Source organism: Xenopus tropicalis, chromosome 2 (genome assembly GCF_000004195.4).
Source record: "Xenopus tropicalis strain Nigerian chromosome 2, UCB_Xtro_10.0, whole genome shotgun sequence".
NCBI lineage: Eukaryota > Metazoa > Chordata > Amphibia > Anura > Pipidae > Xenopus > Xenopus tropicalis.
The window spans coordinates 30,251,008-30,268,367 of record NC_030678.2 but is presented as its reverse complement, the minus strand read 5'-3'; the positions used below and the strand labels follow the sequence as shown (position 1 = coordinate 30,268,367).

Genomic DNA, 17,360 nt, shown 5'->3' with positions numbered 1-17,360 from the left:
AGAAAACGGAGCCTTTTTTTTTTTTTCATAAAGGAAAATAAAAGTAACTATCACAGGGGGAGGTGCCAATTGGTTAGACACCCAAGTGACTAAAATCACTGACCTTCTACCTTGTGTCTCAAATTTAAAACAAAAAAAACATGGGGCATGGATATTGCAGTAAAGTATTACATACTTTACATCGGCCCCAACCAGGGCAGTACAAGAGAAGACTAAGGGGCAGTTGAATTTTTTGTTAGATTGTGAAGAAGAGGATCAACTCTAGAGGGATTATCAGAGGAGGAAATAGTGAGGCACTATATGTTAAATAGAGCAGCAATCTATGGCCTGTATGGGGTACTGGAGCCTTACCTGCAGCCAGTAACACACAGAAGCCATGCTGTTCCTGCCACAATGAAACTTCTGTGCTCCCTTAATTTTTTCGGCACAGGAAGTTTTCAGAAAGTTGGAGGGTTATATGGTGGAGTGTCACAGCCCACATTTTCACGTTGCCTTGGTTACGTGCGTAATAGTGTGCACTAATATCACCTGCTATGAAATAACGCATAAATATATCGCATGCTTTAAAATAACGCTTTAAAATATGTCATCGCAAGATAAATAATGACAATAACATTGCTTCTTTATTCAGACAAGTGTCCTTTTTGTGAATCGATCGTTAATTCTCAATATATAAGAAGTGATAATATTTCTAGAACATGCTAAAATTAACTCTCGTTTTTTCGGCCTGTAGTGAATTAAAGCCTGACAAGTGCAGTAGACCTATTTAAATTGCCACCCCTGGTGATTTTTGCTTTCTTCTCTAAGGCCTGTATAGGGGTAATTTTGTGGCAGCTCTTACTTTGCACACTGCATAAGGAAAACCAGTCAACAAGTGATCCGTAACCCCCTACACACCCACACATATATATAAATATATTGGAATGTACCCAGTAATACAAATGAGTACATATGGCACAACATGAGTTCAAACTTGGGTCTCAGCTTGATTTTCCCTATTAAAGCAAAATGTAAAGCCCAACCCTGGTGCTCTACTTTTCTCAAAAAAAGGCTGATTTAGAGACAAGAAAAAGCTCCAGGTAATTCTAGTGAGAGGAAAATGCAGAGAGGATCTAAGTACTCAGCAGCAGGATTGATCTTTGTACAGGAGATGTTCAGAAGACACAGAGCTATAAGCCATTGGCTCAGGGTATATCATTTAACAAGCTTGATGCTGTTAAGATGTACAAAATGAATATTCCTTTAGTACTGATGTGCCAGCTGCTGTTTCTTCAGGTATCAAATACAGGCAGTGAGATTAGAAGTATATAGCTGTATATCCTGTAGCAGATGGAACAAAGGGTGCTTATGTAAAGCATGTTTGGAGGGCAGTCACTATTCATAAATCTAAGAGAAGATACGGTATTTGGGTAAGCAGACATTTCAGTCATTTATGGAATGTATGTGTCCATTACATGATTTACATGGACATAAAGGAACAGTAACAGAACCACCCTTTCAGCCCTTCTTCCGTATTGAATTATTTGAATGGAACCTACCATACATAGACTATCTGTACCCTGGAGATGCCACAAGGCCAGGGCTACATTGCTCTCTAGTGCTAATGACCTGACATGACAAATCACAGTAATTCAGGCCATGGATTTGCAGGGGAGCTGTTTCATAGATCACTGTTCATCTGACGCAAGCAGCAAGTTGCGTTTATTACTATTTCCCAATATTAACTGCAGACAATACCTAAATGCTGCTTTATATCATGTGATGTTAAGCGTGAAATGGACGGTGGAAGCAACGCATTTGTCACAGTAAAAAGTGATCGAAAGCCCCCGCTGACTTTATTTTGTGCCCTGGGGATTCATCTAGTCATAGAGCAAAAATCATATTGAGAAGACCTGCATTGGGCTGTAATAGTGCTGCGGGAAGAATATAGATTCTAGGATGAAGATGAAGAGAATTTTATAACAATTGTGGGCAGCCGAGCAATTGCTTGAGTAAGAACAGGAGGATCTAGGTTGTGTCTAAGATAAGCATGTATACGGAGAAGCAGCTGACCAGCACCACAAATACACAGATAGCACTATGGAACATACAAGGCTAAATCAAAGAGAAACAGGAACATTACATACAAAATATAGAGAGCAAGAGAGCTTTTTTATCAAATGAATTGGGTACAAAAATTGAGTGCAAAAAAACTGCCATGTGCTTTGCACACATGTCCTGCATTTTTCTCAATGGCTGGAGAGACCAGCATCTGCCTTATGAATACAGTGCTGCATGCTTCAGCAGCTCTGTATTCATAAAGGGTGGTCTATGGTAGGTGGTAATTGCATTGCTCCTGCCCTCTCTGCACTCAGCTCCCAGTGTCAGATCTAAGAATACAGTTACACCCCTTCCAAGAGTGCCTTAAGAATGAGATCTAATAGTGCAAAATTTTCCATTTATCAATTTTTTTTTAACAAACTGGCCTAAGCGGAGTGTGCCTTTTTTACATACATAGACTGACCTAAAGCTAATGTGGATTCACTGCTGGCGTACAGATAGATACATAGAACCCATAGCTGTATCTCATAGTTACATAGGGTTGAAAAAAGACCAGAGTCCATCAAGTTTAACCCTTCCAAGTAAACCCAGCACACACAACCTATTCTTACCAATCTATACTATCACATACATAAACTATGTATACAACCACTAATACTAACTGTAGATATTAGTATCACAATAGCCTTGGATACTATGCTTGTTCAAGAACTCATCCAGGCCCCTCTTATAGGCATTAACAGAATCTGCCATCACAACATCACTAGAAAGGAAATTCTTGAAACTCATTTTCTGGAAAGCTCTGAATTACATAGACTCAGCTAAGATAGAATTAATCTTTATTAGAGGCAAAACAGTCCTATGGGTTTATTTAATGTTTATATAATTGTTTTGTAGACTTAAGGTATGGAGATCCAAATAACAGAAAGATCCCTTGTCCAAAGCATTCTGGATAACAGGTTTTACACCTATGTACTGTATATATGTATCCAATCCATAGAAAGCACTCACGGCATGAGTATCCATAAAGCAAGTCCTTTATTCAGGCACAATATCATGTTCAGGATTCAGGATATTGTGCCTGAATAAAGGACTTGCTTTATAGATACTCTTGCCACGAATGGTTTATATGGATTGGATGTAATTTGTGGATTAGCACTCGGCCTTTGCTTTTGGACTGGTGAGTGTCGATGTTGGGAAATTATGTATGTATATATATATATATATATATATATATATATATATTTAATATAATATAATCCTAAAAAAACAATAAAACAAAAAAGTGTCAGGATTTAAATTATTTGAACAAAAGGTAAATTTTATTACAGAATGTAAAAAAGAAACATTACAGACCTCAATGTTTCAGTCCCCCAAAGGGACTTTTGTCAGGAGGCAGAGAAAAGACAGTACAAAAATATATATATATATATACACACATACACAAAATACAAATATTTTCCTCCACAGGGTGGTGGGGATGTAAGTAGGTTAATAGGTTACAACTCATCTCTTATTGATGTATAGCTATGGCTAATGTGCCCCAGGTAGGCTACATCAAACTGGATAGACATATAGTAAAATACTTTATGGAAATAGCAGTAACCTTCCTATTTACAATATTTTAGGTGAATCCAGAGCTGGTTCATCAATTTGAAGAAAAAGGTTTGAAGTTTGTCGGACAGGACAATGAGGGACAGAGGATGGAGATTATTGAGCTTGAAGGTTGGCATTACTGTTATTTATGCAATGGAAGTAAAAGTTTTGGGCAATTTTGGGTTTTTACTGTTATCACTTTCTCACACAGTATTTGAATATGTTTACAGGTCACCCATACTTTGTTGGTGTTCAGTTCCATCCAGAGTTCTGCTCTCGACCCATGAAACCCTCTCCCCCTTACCTTGGCTTTATGTTAGCTGCCTCTGGGAAGCTCAACTCCTATGTACAGAACGGCTGTAAATTATCACCAAGGTAATAAATACAAATGCACTTTGTAACAGTTATACTAATGTAAAATGCTAGCATGACCTCTTGTATAGGTATAGCAGTAGGGTTACATATGCCCACACAATGAAATATTCCAGCAAAATTCAAATTGCTTTTTTTTCCCCACATTGGAGCATTCCCCCCAGAATTCTTGGGGTAAGTTGTGGCACAATTTATAGGGGTAGTTTGCCATTTAGTTAACTTTTTAGTTTATGGCCAATATACAGTGGAGGAAATAATTATTTGACCCCTCACTGATTTTGTAAGTTTGTCCAATGACAAAGAAATGAAAAGTCTCAGAACAGTATCATTTCAATGGTAGGTTTATTTTAACAGTGGCAGATAGCACATCAAAAGGAAAATCGAAAAAATTACTTTAAATAAAAGATAGCAACTGATTTGCATTTCATTGAGTGAAATAAGTTTTTGAACCCCTACCAACCATTAAGAGTTCTGGCTCCCACAGAGTGGTTAGACACTTCTACTCAATTAGTCAACCTCATTAAGGACACCTGTCTTAACTAGTCACCTGTATAAAAGACACCTGTCCACAGAATCAATCAATCAAGCAGACTCCAAACTCTCCAACATGGGAAAGACCAAAGAGCTGTCCAAGGATGTCAGAGACAAAATTGTAGACCTGCACAAGGCTGGAATGGGCTACAAAACCATTAGCAAGAAGCTGGGAGAGAAGGTGACAACTGTTGGTGCGATTGTTCGAAAATGGAAGGAGCACAAAATGACCATCAATCGACCTCGCTCTGGGGCTCCACGCAAGATCTCACCTCGTGGGGTGTCAATGATTCTGAGAAAGGTGAAAAAGCATCCTAGAACTACACGGGAGGAGTTAGTTAATGACCTCAAATTAGCAGGGACCACAGTCACCAAGAAAACCATTGGAAACACATTACACCGCAATGGATTAAAATCCTGCAGGGCTCGCAAGGTCCCCCTGCTCAAGAAGGCACATGTGCAGGCCCGTCTGAAGTTTGCCAATGAACACCTGAATGATTCTGTGAGTGACTGGGAGAAGGTGCTGTGGTCTGATGAGACCAAAATAGAGCTCTTTGGCATTAACTCAACTCGCTGTGTTTGGAGGAAGAAAAATGCTGCCTATGACCCCCAAAACACCGTCCCCACCGTCAAGCATGGGGGTGGAAACATTTTGCTTTGGGGGTGTTTTTCTGCTAAGGGCACAGGACAACTTATTCGCATTAACGGGAAAATGGACGGAGCCATGTATCGTGAAATCCTGAACGACAACCTCCTTCCCTCTGCCAGGAAACTGAAAATGGGTCGTGGATGGGTGTTCCAGCACGACAATGACCCAAAACATACAGCAAAGGCAACAAAGGAGTGGCGCAAGAAGAAGCACATTAAGGTCATGGAGTGGCCTAGTCAGTCTCCGGACCTTAATCCAATAGAAAACCTATGGAGGGAGCTCAAGCTCAGAGTTGCACAGAGACAGCCTCGAAACCTTAGGGATTTAGAGATGATCTGCAAAGAGGAGTGGACCAACATTCCTCCTAAAATGTGCGCAAACTTGGTCATCAATTACAAGAAACGTTTGACCTCTGTGCTTGCACACAAGGGTTTTTCCACTAAATATTAAGTCTTTTTTTGTGAGAGGGTTCAAAAACTTATTTCACTCAATGAAATGCAAATCAGTTGCTATCTTTTATTTAAAGTTATTTTTTCGATTTTCCTTTTGATGTGCTATCTGCCACTGTTAAAATTCCAAACTAGATAACTGTCCATTGCATCACACTGTCAGCAGCTATTTCTATGTGCTAACACTCACCAAGACAGGCGTAAATTACAGGGTTCCCTTGCATTTGTGTGTCCTACACATTACAGTTCTTTTATCTTCTAGACAAAAAAATATTCATGATTATATAACCTGTAATGTGTCCTGGGATGTGAAACCTTTATCATCTTGTCAAAACCTATTAGAACTGGGGCTGATTAATTAGCAAAGCTTTACAGTTTCACTCAAACCTTTAATACTGGGTGGAAAGCGCTGCTGCCTTAGTTTAGTTGAAGCCACAATTGCATGGAAATTTGATTAAAGCGGTGCTACTTGATTAATGAATTTGTGGACATCAAACTTGGGGTTTTGTTGGTGGGTTGGTCGTTGCCACCTTTTTCTGTAATACCGGCCTTAGGTTTGTGGGTTTGTGATATAATTTTGGATGTGATGAAATGGGCAGTCTGGGTGGTGGAAAGGTGAATGGGGCCAGGAAATGGGTGGGGTTAAAGGAGCTGAAGGTGGCCGGTGGTTATAGAGGGTGATTGGCAGTGGGAGGGTCAGGGAAGGGAGGGATTTATTACTAATATACCTGCAAGTACATTGCCAGTAAATTTGTAATACCAGTGCCGGCCCTAGCTAGCCATTTACTGACTAGGCCAAGGCCAGTCAAATACTGGCCAGGTGGCAACCCTATGGCAAAATTAAGACACCCAGTATGGCAACAGGGTGGGCAAAATGTACCGTAGTACATGTATGGGATCCCTTATCCGGAAATCTGTTATCCATAAAGTCGCAAATTACGGGAAGGCCATAACCCATAGACTCCATTATAAGCAAATAATTTTAATTTTTAAAAGTGATTCCCTTTTCTCTGTAATAATAAAACAGTACCTGTACTTGATCCCAACTAAGATATAATTAATCCTTATTGGAGGCAAAACAATCCTATTGGGTTTATTCAATTCTTAAATGATTTTTAACAGATTTAAGTCATGGAGATTTAAATTACGGAAAGATCCCTTATCCGGAAAACCCCAGGTCCCGAGCATTCTGGAAAACAGGTCCCATACCTGTACTGCCCATTATTCAGAAAAATAAATTGAAAAATAAATGTAATGTTTTACCAGCTTTTGTATTGATTATATTCTGGGGCTCTAAGTCTCGTTTCTTTCTGTCTGTATTTCATTTGCTTCCTTTAATATCCCTCTGAAGAAAGTAAGTATTGCCTTGCACGGCATTGCATGTCCTTGTGTGTGTGTGTGTGTGTGTCAGTGTGACAGCGGCACCTGCACTTGTCATAGAATCCCTCTGTGCGCTACACACTCAGGGCCAGATTTATTATGCAGTGTAAAAAAACAGCATCAAGATTCGCCACACGTCGCAGGCTTTGCCGCATAAAAAACTGCATCACTTTTTTAATGTGCTCTTTCTTAGAGCAACCTCTGCTGGAACTTTCACAAGGTCTGAAGAGGCATGAAATAACGGCATCAAATATGGCGTCTGAAAAATAAATAAAACACACCTTTATAAATTTACTGTTTATTTTACACAGATTTTTCAACACATGTAATTTTGTGCAGCATTATAAATAGGCCCCTCTATGTCAGTCTCAAGGATTACTGCCTGTTTTTGGGAGGGAAAATGTATTTTGATCAGGAGTGGTCAAGCCTATGTGAGTACTGTGATTTGTCGTTATTTGGCCACAGTTTGGACATCCTTGATTTTTATACTTATAAGACTTAAGAACTGTTACACAATAACCCCCATATGTAATAAAAGGCACTAAGTTGGCCCAAGAGCAGTAACTCATAGTAACCAATAAGATGTTTGCTTTTATACAGGTGACCAGTAAAAGCTTCCTGGTGATTGACAAAGTTAGGGGGGCATTTACTAAAGCGTGATTTTTCGTGTCAGGCTTTTTGTCACCGTAAACCCACATTTATCATGATAAAATAAATGGCAACCTCTGAATTCTAAAATACACCAGTTAAAACCCGTCGATCACGTCAAAGTCTATGGCAGATGTCCCATTTACAAATGGAAGATCTTTATTTGCTTTGTGCTTTTAGAGGTTTTCTGGGTTTTTTGATGCTGGCTTTTGTGTGACAATACGAAAAAGTCGCAAATATTATGTAACAAGTCGAAAATGTTTAGGTTTGCTTGACTTTTCCGTGACTTTCCTTCATTCATGCTTTTTCAGTTCTTTTTTCAGGATATTTTGATAAATGACTGCCATTTGTGGCAATTAGTTTTTTCATGGTTTCGAACAAATATAAACCTGAATAAAAGTTTTATTAAATCCCCCCTTTAGTGCCTTTTATTATATAACTCTTTAATACAACATGCTCCCCTTATAGGGGCCTTAGTTGTGCTGGGGAACCCATGCCCCCTATGTCCTACCCTAATGCTGGCCCTGTGGGAGAGACATGGAAAGATATAGGAAACCATCTGTGCTGTGACTGCAATAGAAGGGTCTGTTATACACAGTATGTTGGTATATCGTTTATATACCCTTACCCCTTGGCCATATTAATACATATAGTGACAGGTTTACTAATTTCACTATTTGGGAACACTGTACCCTTAAAATATTTCTTTTCACTAGTGCTCGGTACAGGGAGGGATAACAAATCCACCATCATTGTACTTTATTTCTCTGTGCCGACAGAAGCTGTAGAATGTTGTTTCTGCTATAGGTATTTCCATAGGCAAGCATTATTGGCCAAGGAGACTGGCAGGCAGTAATTAGCTTGGCAAAGACAGGGATCAGTATCTTTACTTTCAAACTGAAAATGACAATTTCCTCAAATACCGATGTCTGTTGCATTTTAGTGCCTCCCATCCTGGTGGGGGCTGTTTGGGCCTCTGTGGACTTGAACTGCCAGGGAATATTTTGAATCCCAGCCCAACCTGCTATAAACCCATTTGCTGTACATGCAATTCCATCTGTAAGTGTGAGTGCAGCTTAACATGACAATTTTCTGCATGCATATAGCAGTTTGCCTCATTTGGAAGATGTATGGAGCCCTGAAGCCCTTGGCAAGTCATCTATTCACTGTAATAGGTCTCATCTTTTTTCTTTTAAAGCAGTGAGCCCATTATTTATTGGCAAATAGGATGAGCACAGGCCCTTTCCATCTTTATTACACATTTCAGTACTGCCGATGGCTTTGTGGTAAGACAGTAAGTGCTCGTGTGTGCGTGCCGGTGCCCATGTTAGAGAGGCCTCAGCTGCCCAGGACTGATCGCTCAATATCACAATTACGAGGCCTCTCCATGACGAGACAGCTTGCATTATTTCATCTTCCCTCACTTAGCCATTTATCACACAAAAGACTTTTTTTTTTATATCACTGACTTTGTTAGAGCCGCACAACACAATCTGTGGGATATAATTGTGGCTTTAGATTTACCTGTAATTGGATTGGAGCAGGAAGGAGAATAATTGACAGTGTGCCTTAGGTGTATATAAGACTTCAGTAGCGTTTAGTAGACAGAAGCAGCACATCATTCACATTACAGGCATTTATGACATGAGATCCCTCCATTACCTTGTTTTATCAAGTACTCTGAAGGCAATGGCGCACAGGGATGTATTCACTCAGCACAATTTTCCTCCCTTATTACTGAAGTGATCTAATGAGAGGCATCATTGCTGTTATTGAAGAGAATTGCAGCCTGTGGCCTACAGGAGACAATTATGGACTTTCAGATCCAGGTTTTCAGGTTATAGTAATTATCAGCTGCAGTTTAATTTATTATATGCAGTACAGGTATGAGATCCATTATCTGGAAACCCCAGGTCCCGAGCACTGTGGATAACAGGCCCTATACCTATATGGAGAACCACATCCTAGTACCTAACAAATGTAAGTCAGACCTTCTATACTGTGGCCTCCATGTTCCAAGGTCCCTCCAAGGGATGATTTTTTAGGATAACCCTTATGGATGTTGCACTAATTCTAAAAAGCTGCACAAAAGAAAATATGGGCATCTTTTATAAGGTATTTTGTATTGGCTATCACTAACAACATTTGTGGGTCTTTTGAATATGCAGGGTCCTAATGCTGCCCATTACTGGTCTATATTACAGTAATCCTTATTGGAGACTAAACAATCCTATTGGATTTACTCAGCATGACAATGTAGTGCAGATTTGCCCAAACCCCATTGCCAGAAGCTCCTGAATCTCATGAGCACATTGCAGTCTCATTGCAGTTACACTGATGTTGCTTGTAGCTTTCCACCCCAGTAACCTCCATTGCAAAGAAACCCGTGGAGCTTTCCGCTAATGAGGGGAGGGGGGTTACCCACATGTTTTGAAACTCCCCATGTGCTACTGCCCTTACACATTCCCACATCTTTTCCCTGTATCTTTTTGTTTTTACTTTTCATGCAAGAGCTGCATTTATTTCTGCATGCCCCAGGCATCACTGCATTTTCATAAACCTCCCTGTATAAAATGTTGTGCTGATTCCTACTGCAGACTAGATTGGTGCATGGGAGACTGCTGTGTACAATCTGCCGTACAAAATCCCGTCACCGCCGTGTGAGGTATTTGTTGCACTTATGCAGTAAAACAGCGTGGGCCACAACTTCTAAGTGTGCCAGTTCAAATTCCTGCAACAATATTGTGAACTTGTGTTGGCCAGCACAGCAGCACATCAGGTGGGTCTAAAGCTGGTGTAAAGAATGAGGCCCTCTTTCTATTCCGCTTGACACCTGGAAGATGGTTAATGGAATCTTGTTATAATTTTAGCTTGGCCAGGGCTTTAACCTGAAAATCCCAACCTGACAAATCATTGTGGCTGACTGTCATACGATTCCCAGTTACTCCATCAGGGATGGAACTAGGCGTAGGAAGAAGAGACATGTGCTCAGGGCGCAACAGTAGGGGGAGGGCACTGGGCGCGTACCTCTTCTAACTTCCTACCCCTAGTTTTGGCCAGTCGGTAAGGGTAGCATTGGGAACGAGGGGGTGTGAGTAGAATGGGGGACGAGGGGGTCTTCCGTGGAGGGAGGAAGGGGTATGCCTTGATTGGACCACCTATGAGGAGTGTACTAGGGGCCATGTCTTAAAATTGTGTCAATCTTTTGCACAAAGAGCACAAGCAATCAGAACAGCTGCAACTTCTCTTCCTCAGCTGCTAATATTGTATGCAGTGACCAACATGGTGCCTCATTTCCAAGCTGCCCAATTCCCTAACTGCCTGATCCATAATACATGGATATAGGTGGGGATTGGGGATCCACTTTACATTTATCAATAATTGGTTGGTATTTGTGTGGCCAGCTTTTGAGTTGTTATCCTATAATGCATCAAACTGATTTTTTCTCTGTGTGGTCCTGTACATTAGCTCCTACCCACCCAGGCTGCAGTGCCCCCACATGCGGGTAAGTGGGTGGAAAACATGCCTCATTCTCCTACAGAGCACCATCATCATCATCATCATCATCATGCAAAATGTATTATTATGTCTCAAATCTTGAAATTATGATGATCCAGTTGTGCTATCTTTATATGACAATGTCATTCTTGATTCTAGGAACAGCTACAGTGAACACAGCGACGAGAGCTCCTCTGATAGTTAGCTGCAGGAACGAGCTGCCATGAAAACAAGGTAACCCAACCCAATTTCCAAACTGCTAAATGTAATTTTGACTGATATGCCTAAAACGCACAATTGAGCTTCAATACAAATCTTCAGTGTTAGAATGTCATCATTTCCGGCACTCGTATAAATGTAGGTCAGTGTGGCAGTCCTGGAATTACCGCCACTTTCCGAGGTGGCAATAGTTCCAGGGTCCAGTGAAGTACCCATTTTTACCCATTTAGAATGCTATTCATTCATTAATTGCCCCCTTTGCCTGCCATCCCCTTGCTGCTGTCTCCCCTTTGCTGCTTGCCTTGGGACCCAGATACAGGTTGCTTCAATAAGGAGCAGAATACAGCTACTTGCAAGGTGGCGTGAGGGGTGAGTCCACAAGCCCTTTGGTAGGGACAAACTAGTTGGCCCAGTGCAGTTTCTTTCTTCAAACTACCAGGGAAATAAAAATGGGGCAGAGGTCCAGTTGCGGTCAGGAGGCTTAGTCGTTTAGGGGACTCCTGACTAATGTTTAATTTCAGTATGTATTTGTAAAACCAATTGTATTCCGCATTGGTTAGGTTGACTATCACACATAGGTGCCCCTACAGCTCAGAAAGCTCATTATAGGGCTTATAATCACGGCATGGACTTTGGCACGTATATGAATAATCAAGCAGTTTTGCACCAAAATTTGATCTATTTGCCTGCACTTGGCTCAACGCAATGGCTCCGGATGCAGCACATCAATAAGGTCTTTGAAGTGTAGGGGCGGATTCACAGGCTGAGAATGTGCTCTATGTGGCAGTAGCCTTAGGGTCCTTTTTTTCCATAATAAAGGAATTTTAATAGAATCTTTCAATGAGTTTTAGATCTCTTATCTGTGAATATTTCCTCTTGGCAAGTTTCTTTTACATTGACTTTGAGAAGGAAAATGGCCGCCAGGAAAAAAATACAATTTTTTTTTTAAATGCAATACAAATGGTGTGGTTTAGGTTTAACTTATATACAGGTACATAGTAGAAAAATGTAGAGTTTACATTCAAAACCTCTTCCTCCTCATCTCATTTATTTATTAACTTATGTTATTGTATTTGTGGTGTCTGTGGTGTCTCCCCCTGATAACCCAGCTTTGTAGCCGTTATTTACACCCCACCCTTCTGTCTGATTAGTTTGTGTTTCTGCTTTGCGTGCTTACTTGTACCTCTCAATCTTACAATTTGCTTTGACTTCAACCTATTTCCACCACTTGATTATGTGTCTGTTCTATACAGATATTGGCAGAATGTTCAGCCTCGGCTTAGCCTAGTGGCACTTGAGATATAAATTCAATAAACCTACTTTAAATGCTGGAACATTTGTTAATATTGCCCTCTTATCTCATAGTTTATTGATTAGACACTTGCCTTTTCTATGTAAACTGAGCCCTAGCCAGTGCCATGGGCAGAGTTAGGGAAGATACAGCTTAAAGTTCTCCCCATAGGTAAGTCCCTGCCAATGGACTGAAATGATCCACCTTTGCAAAGAATATACTAATTAATGTTACATGTTTTAGCCATCCGTCAAAACCCAGGTACAAGAGTATTAGAGCAATGAAATAGCCTTCAGTCCTCAGTTTAGTCTCATACATTTTAATAGCTCTTCCCAATACTCCGTTTCCATCTCTGGGCTTAAATGGAGCAGCTCCCCTAACTGATTGCCCCCAGACTCTTTGCATGCATACTAGGATATCTGTGATGGACAGTTCCTGAAACCAATAATACAAAGGTAATGCTATGTAAACCTGCAATATTAATAATATTTGGCTGGAAATCACCATCAGTCTTCTGTTCTGCAGTCCTTTCTATGTACCGTCCTAAAAATCCAAATATATTAAAGCACTTTTCTAACTTATCGTATAGTCTTATCTTATAGGATAACTAACTCCATTTGGAAATGAAACCCATGGTTTGTTGCTATTAAGGCTGGTTCCCCCACCATCTGTTTGGTTTGCCAATGGGCCATATCAGACTGTATCAACAGATAATGGAGGTGCAGCCCCTAAGGCTAAGGGCAAAGACAGACAAGGTGATTGGTCCTCTTGATTTTTAAAAAACAATTGGCACAACAGCTAAGTCTAAATGTGAACATACAAATCATCACATGTGATGGGACAAGTTGGCATTGTTACAGCCAACAGCAATCAGTCGCGGCTGTTGTGATTTTAAAAATTGCGCCAACTATTTGCTCCGTCTGTCTTTGCCCATAGACACGCAGAGCTACTTGTCATGGCTACTAAACGACAGAAAACACCCTGCCAAAGACAGCACTGAGAATTGTCTAGTTTGTAGTCGCGACAAGTAGTTGGCTACAAGTAGCTCCATGTGTCTTAGCCCTATAGGTGAGCTAATACTAGGTTGGGTCAGAGAGACTGCCTGAATGTCTCCCACACATAGCATTAGGGTCAGAGTACAGCTCTGCCTTAGTAATAGTTTCACTTATGGCCAACATATCTGAGATGACTTGGTGTAGGACCTTCTATACACCTCCAAATTGAAAGCAGTTCTTGTCCAACCTGATTTTTTTATTTCTGTAGCCTTGAATCAGTCATGCACATCATGGACTGTGTGTACTGGAAAGCATTTGATACTTTGATTTGGTCAGTCAACTGCTTAGTTCCATCCTTATTCATGTTATGTGGAACAGCTTGCCACTCAAATGATCTGATATTAGCTCCTGCACTGCATTGTGGGAAGAATGGATTGAAGGCGGACATACTCTGTAGCAGTGTACCTGCCGGTGTGAATGAGGTTCATAAACGTGGCTCCCAAAGAGGGGCACAGGGTGTGCAAAGCTTTGGTTATGGACTACACAGACTACCCAAGTTTAAAGTGACCATTTTCTTTTTGTTTCCAGATATTCCTACCATCAAATCAAGAAGCAATGTCCATGATTTGTCATGTGGCCTAGGATCAGTCATTTGCAACTGGGTTTATAGGCATATTGGAATGGACTGAATTATCTGAAGAACCAAAACCAGTTGGTCACCTTGGATTACCCAAGAATTACTGGAGGACATCAAAAATAGAGCTGTAGATGAAGCCACATGTGAAAAGGGATAGTTTGTATCCTGCAGTTATTCAGCCATGATGTGTGGTGTTTATTTTTAATATTTTATAAATAAAAGAGTTAAGGCAGTATGAGGTGGGATGTCAGGACAAAACCACCCAGTAGTTTCAGGTGACAATTCACCAGTGGGGAGAACCTAAAAAGATGGAAAACTGTTACATTTTATCATTTAAAAAGTCTTCAAAATCCGGTCCCAGTATATCAGCACCGTGTAGTATTTGTATGTTGCGCACAGTCTAGGAATTCTGAGTTGCGACGCCTACTTTCTCCGTAGATAGACAAAAGCGACAAAAGTATAGTATTGCTATTCAGTGCCACACAGCCCACAGTAGAACAACCCCCAGATTGTGGGGTGCTCAGTGCCGGGGCGCTGTGTGTGTTTGGGGCACCACATGTGAGAAACCAACTTGATAAAGAACAGTATGAAAGTCATTGCTTTACAGACCAAGAACTCTCGCCCAGACTGACCCATCGGGGACTGGACAAAACATCAGGGAAAATGTCTGTCTTCTTAGGTTTTTTTTTTAACATTATGAATAACCAGTTTTAAATGTATCCTCCTCTCAGCCACATTTGAGTCAATTAAAGTGTCTGTGTTTTCATTTTCGCTTTATTTTTGTACAGGTCGGTGGTTAGTAAGTGATTTCTGCCTCTAATACACTCGGCTAGGTTCAGACTTACCAGCATGCCATATGGAGTCACATGATATGTAGGTACTCGTCTAAGCCTCTGTTCTGGGCTATTCTGTTAGTTGCTCATAACTAGAACCTTAAAGGAGTAGTGCACTTTGTACTTTAACTTTTAGTATAATGTAGACATTCATATTCAACGGCCATTTGCAATGAGGTTTCTTTTTTTTTATTGTTTGTGTTTTTTCTTTTAATTATTTAGCTTTTTGTTCAGCAGCTCTCTGGTTTGGAGTGTCTGCAGCTATCTGGTTGCCAGGGTCCAGTTTAACCTAACAACCAGGCAGGGGATGAATAGGAGGAGAAGTAATCAAAAGTAACAATACAACATTGTAACCTCACAGAGATGATGAAGACAAATAATTTATGAAGAACCACCTGAAAAGTTGCTAAGAATAAGACATTCTATAACAGACTTCTATCAGCATCTGTACAGCCCCACTGGCACAGACCCCGACTCTCTCACTGTAACTCTCTCACACTGTATGTCTGTGATCCCACAACCAACTGGTGCTAAAGGGAGAGCCTGACTGACCTTAGCGCTAACAATTCTAGGGCTCATACACCCCAGGCAGGGCACTGCCAAGATGGATCTTTATAAACTACTGTAATATAAATTGTACTTACAAAGAACAGAATTAATCATATTACAATACCTGCACCTCAGCTGTACTCACATAGTACCCAGCATACCCTCAGGGCCCCAAATAAGCATTAAGGTGGAAGCTGGTACTCGCCATGTATACCCTGTCTGTCTCTTTCTCTCTCCCTCTCTCTATAAATACAGTATATACATGTAGAAGTAGATATACAGTGGCAGTATTTGCTCTTGCTAATGTATTGCTTATATTGTTGCCCTGTGAGATGTGTTTTTCATTCTTCTTTTGGATATAAAAAGGGAAACTTGCCGCACCCCCTCTGATGAAGCGTTCAATGGCACGAAGCACGTTAGGAGCATGGCGCTCAGGGACGATGGAGCACTGAGGTACCTCTGCCCTTTTGGTATGGTTGAATTTTTGAGGTCTGGATACATTTATGATTGTGTTGTGCACCAAACGAATGTGCATGTGTGATACTGCCTACTGCTTGTATAACTATATAACTTAGGTTTGTGCCACTGATTACACAGCAATCTCAAAATGCTGTTGTGGGGCTCTCTTACAATTCAGCCCCCAATCCTAAATCTTTTTCACTGTTCTGAATCATCTGGGGGTGCTTAATTTATTTAGTTATCAGACCATGCCCCTTCATGGCTCATTGTAAGGATGTTATAACACAATAGGATGCCTGTGGGATGTGGAAAAGAAGGGTTTGCCAGTCTGATAGATACTGTGTTTGCTACTGCAAGGCTAAACTGGAAGCCGAGACAATGCAAGCATCATAGAACATGCTTTGGGAGCAGGAACAGAAAAAGGAAAATTATAGGTTTACATTTTAATATTCCTATTCAGCAAATACAAAGAAATGTATTTATTTTATTCTTTATGTGCTTTACATTGCATTCATAAAACTCATCCAAGGGATCATTTACGCACTCAAGTGCACTTTGTCCAGCAGGAATAATCACACAGTAAAGCTGTAAAGAGCCTTCAGCATAGAATGTGATTCAAACATGAAGGTCTCAAGAGCCGGGGAGCAATATTCCCAGTTTAGACCTGTCACTGCTCCCCCCCATCTGATACACATGGAGTGATGGCAAATGGACCTCAGAGCCAAAAGGCTATGGCGCGTGGGACTGCTTGAGAATTACAATCAGTGACAGACAGACGGAGGCATTTGAGGAGAAGATGTTCTGCGGTGATTACCGTGCCCCATGTGCCTTAGAGATTTCCAGCATCTTGGCCCTATATGGGAAATATAACCGCTGGAAATATGTATTCCTGCCTTACCTTATCTACTCTTAAAAAAAGCTCCAGTCCATTCTCCTGCTGGGTGGCCACAATCATCCTCAACTCCCATAGCCCTCCTTTATTGTTAGATACCCCCAAGCACAAAAAGTTGATGTAACAAAGCACCTTGGGGTGACATTGTGATGACTGGGGAGTGATTGTTAATGGACCCCCCCAATTTGCTCATAACTTGGGGCCACTGTAGCCAGATATATAGGCCTTATAGGTTGTAGTGCTGATGTACTCCGTTATAGGATATAATAACTAGATATACCATAACCCCCACCCCCCAGTGTTTGTTATTGGGAATTTAACA

General features: G+C 40.8%; 1 protein-coding gene across 5 annotated transcripts in view; it reads left to right on the top strand.

Annotated features, from left to right (window-relative positions):
* Positions 1-15,071, top strand: part of ctps2 (CTP synthase 2) — a 61,008-nt gene extending 45,937 nt beyond the window's left edge. For 3 of the 5 annotated variants that reach the window (XM_031895703.1, XM_031895701.1, XM_031895702.1), the window contains 5 exons: positions 3,669-3,765; positions 3,867-4,011; positions 6,989-6,991; positions 11,323-11,397; positions 14,257-15,071. In XM_031895703.1, the coding sequence (XP_031751563.1) occupies positions 3,669-3,765; positions 3,867-4,011; positions 6,989-6,991; positions 11,323-11,368 (291 nt within the window). In that variant the 3' untranslated portion in view covers positions 11,369-11,397; positions 14,257-15,071. 5 annotated transcript variants of the gene reach the window in all.
* Positions 15,072-17,360: the final 2,289 nt, after the last annotated feature.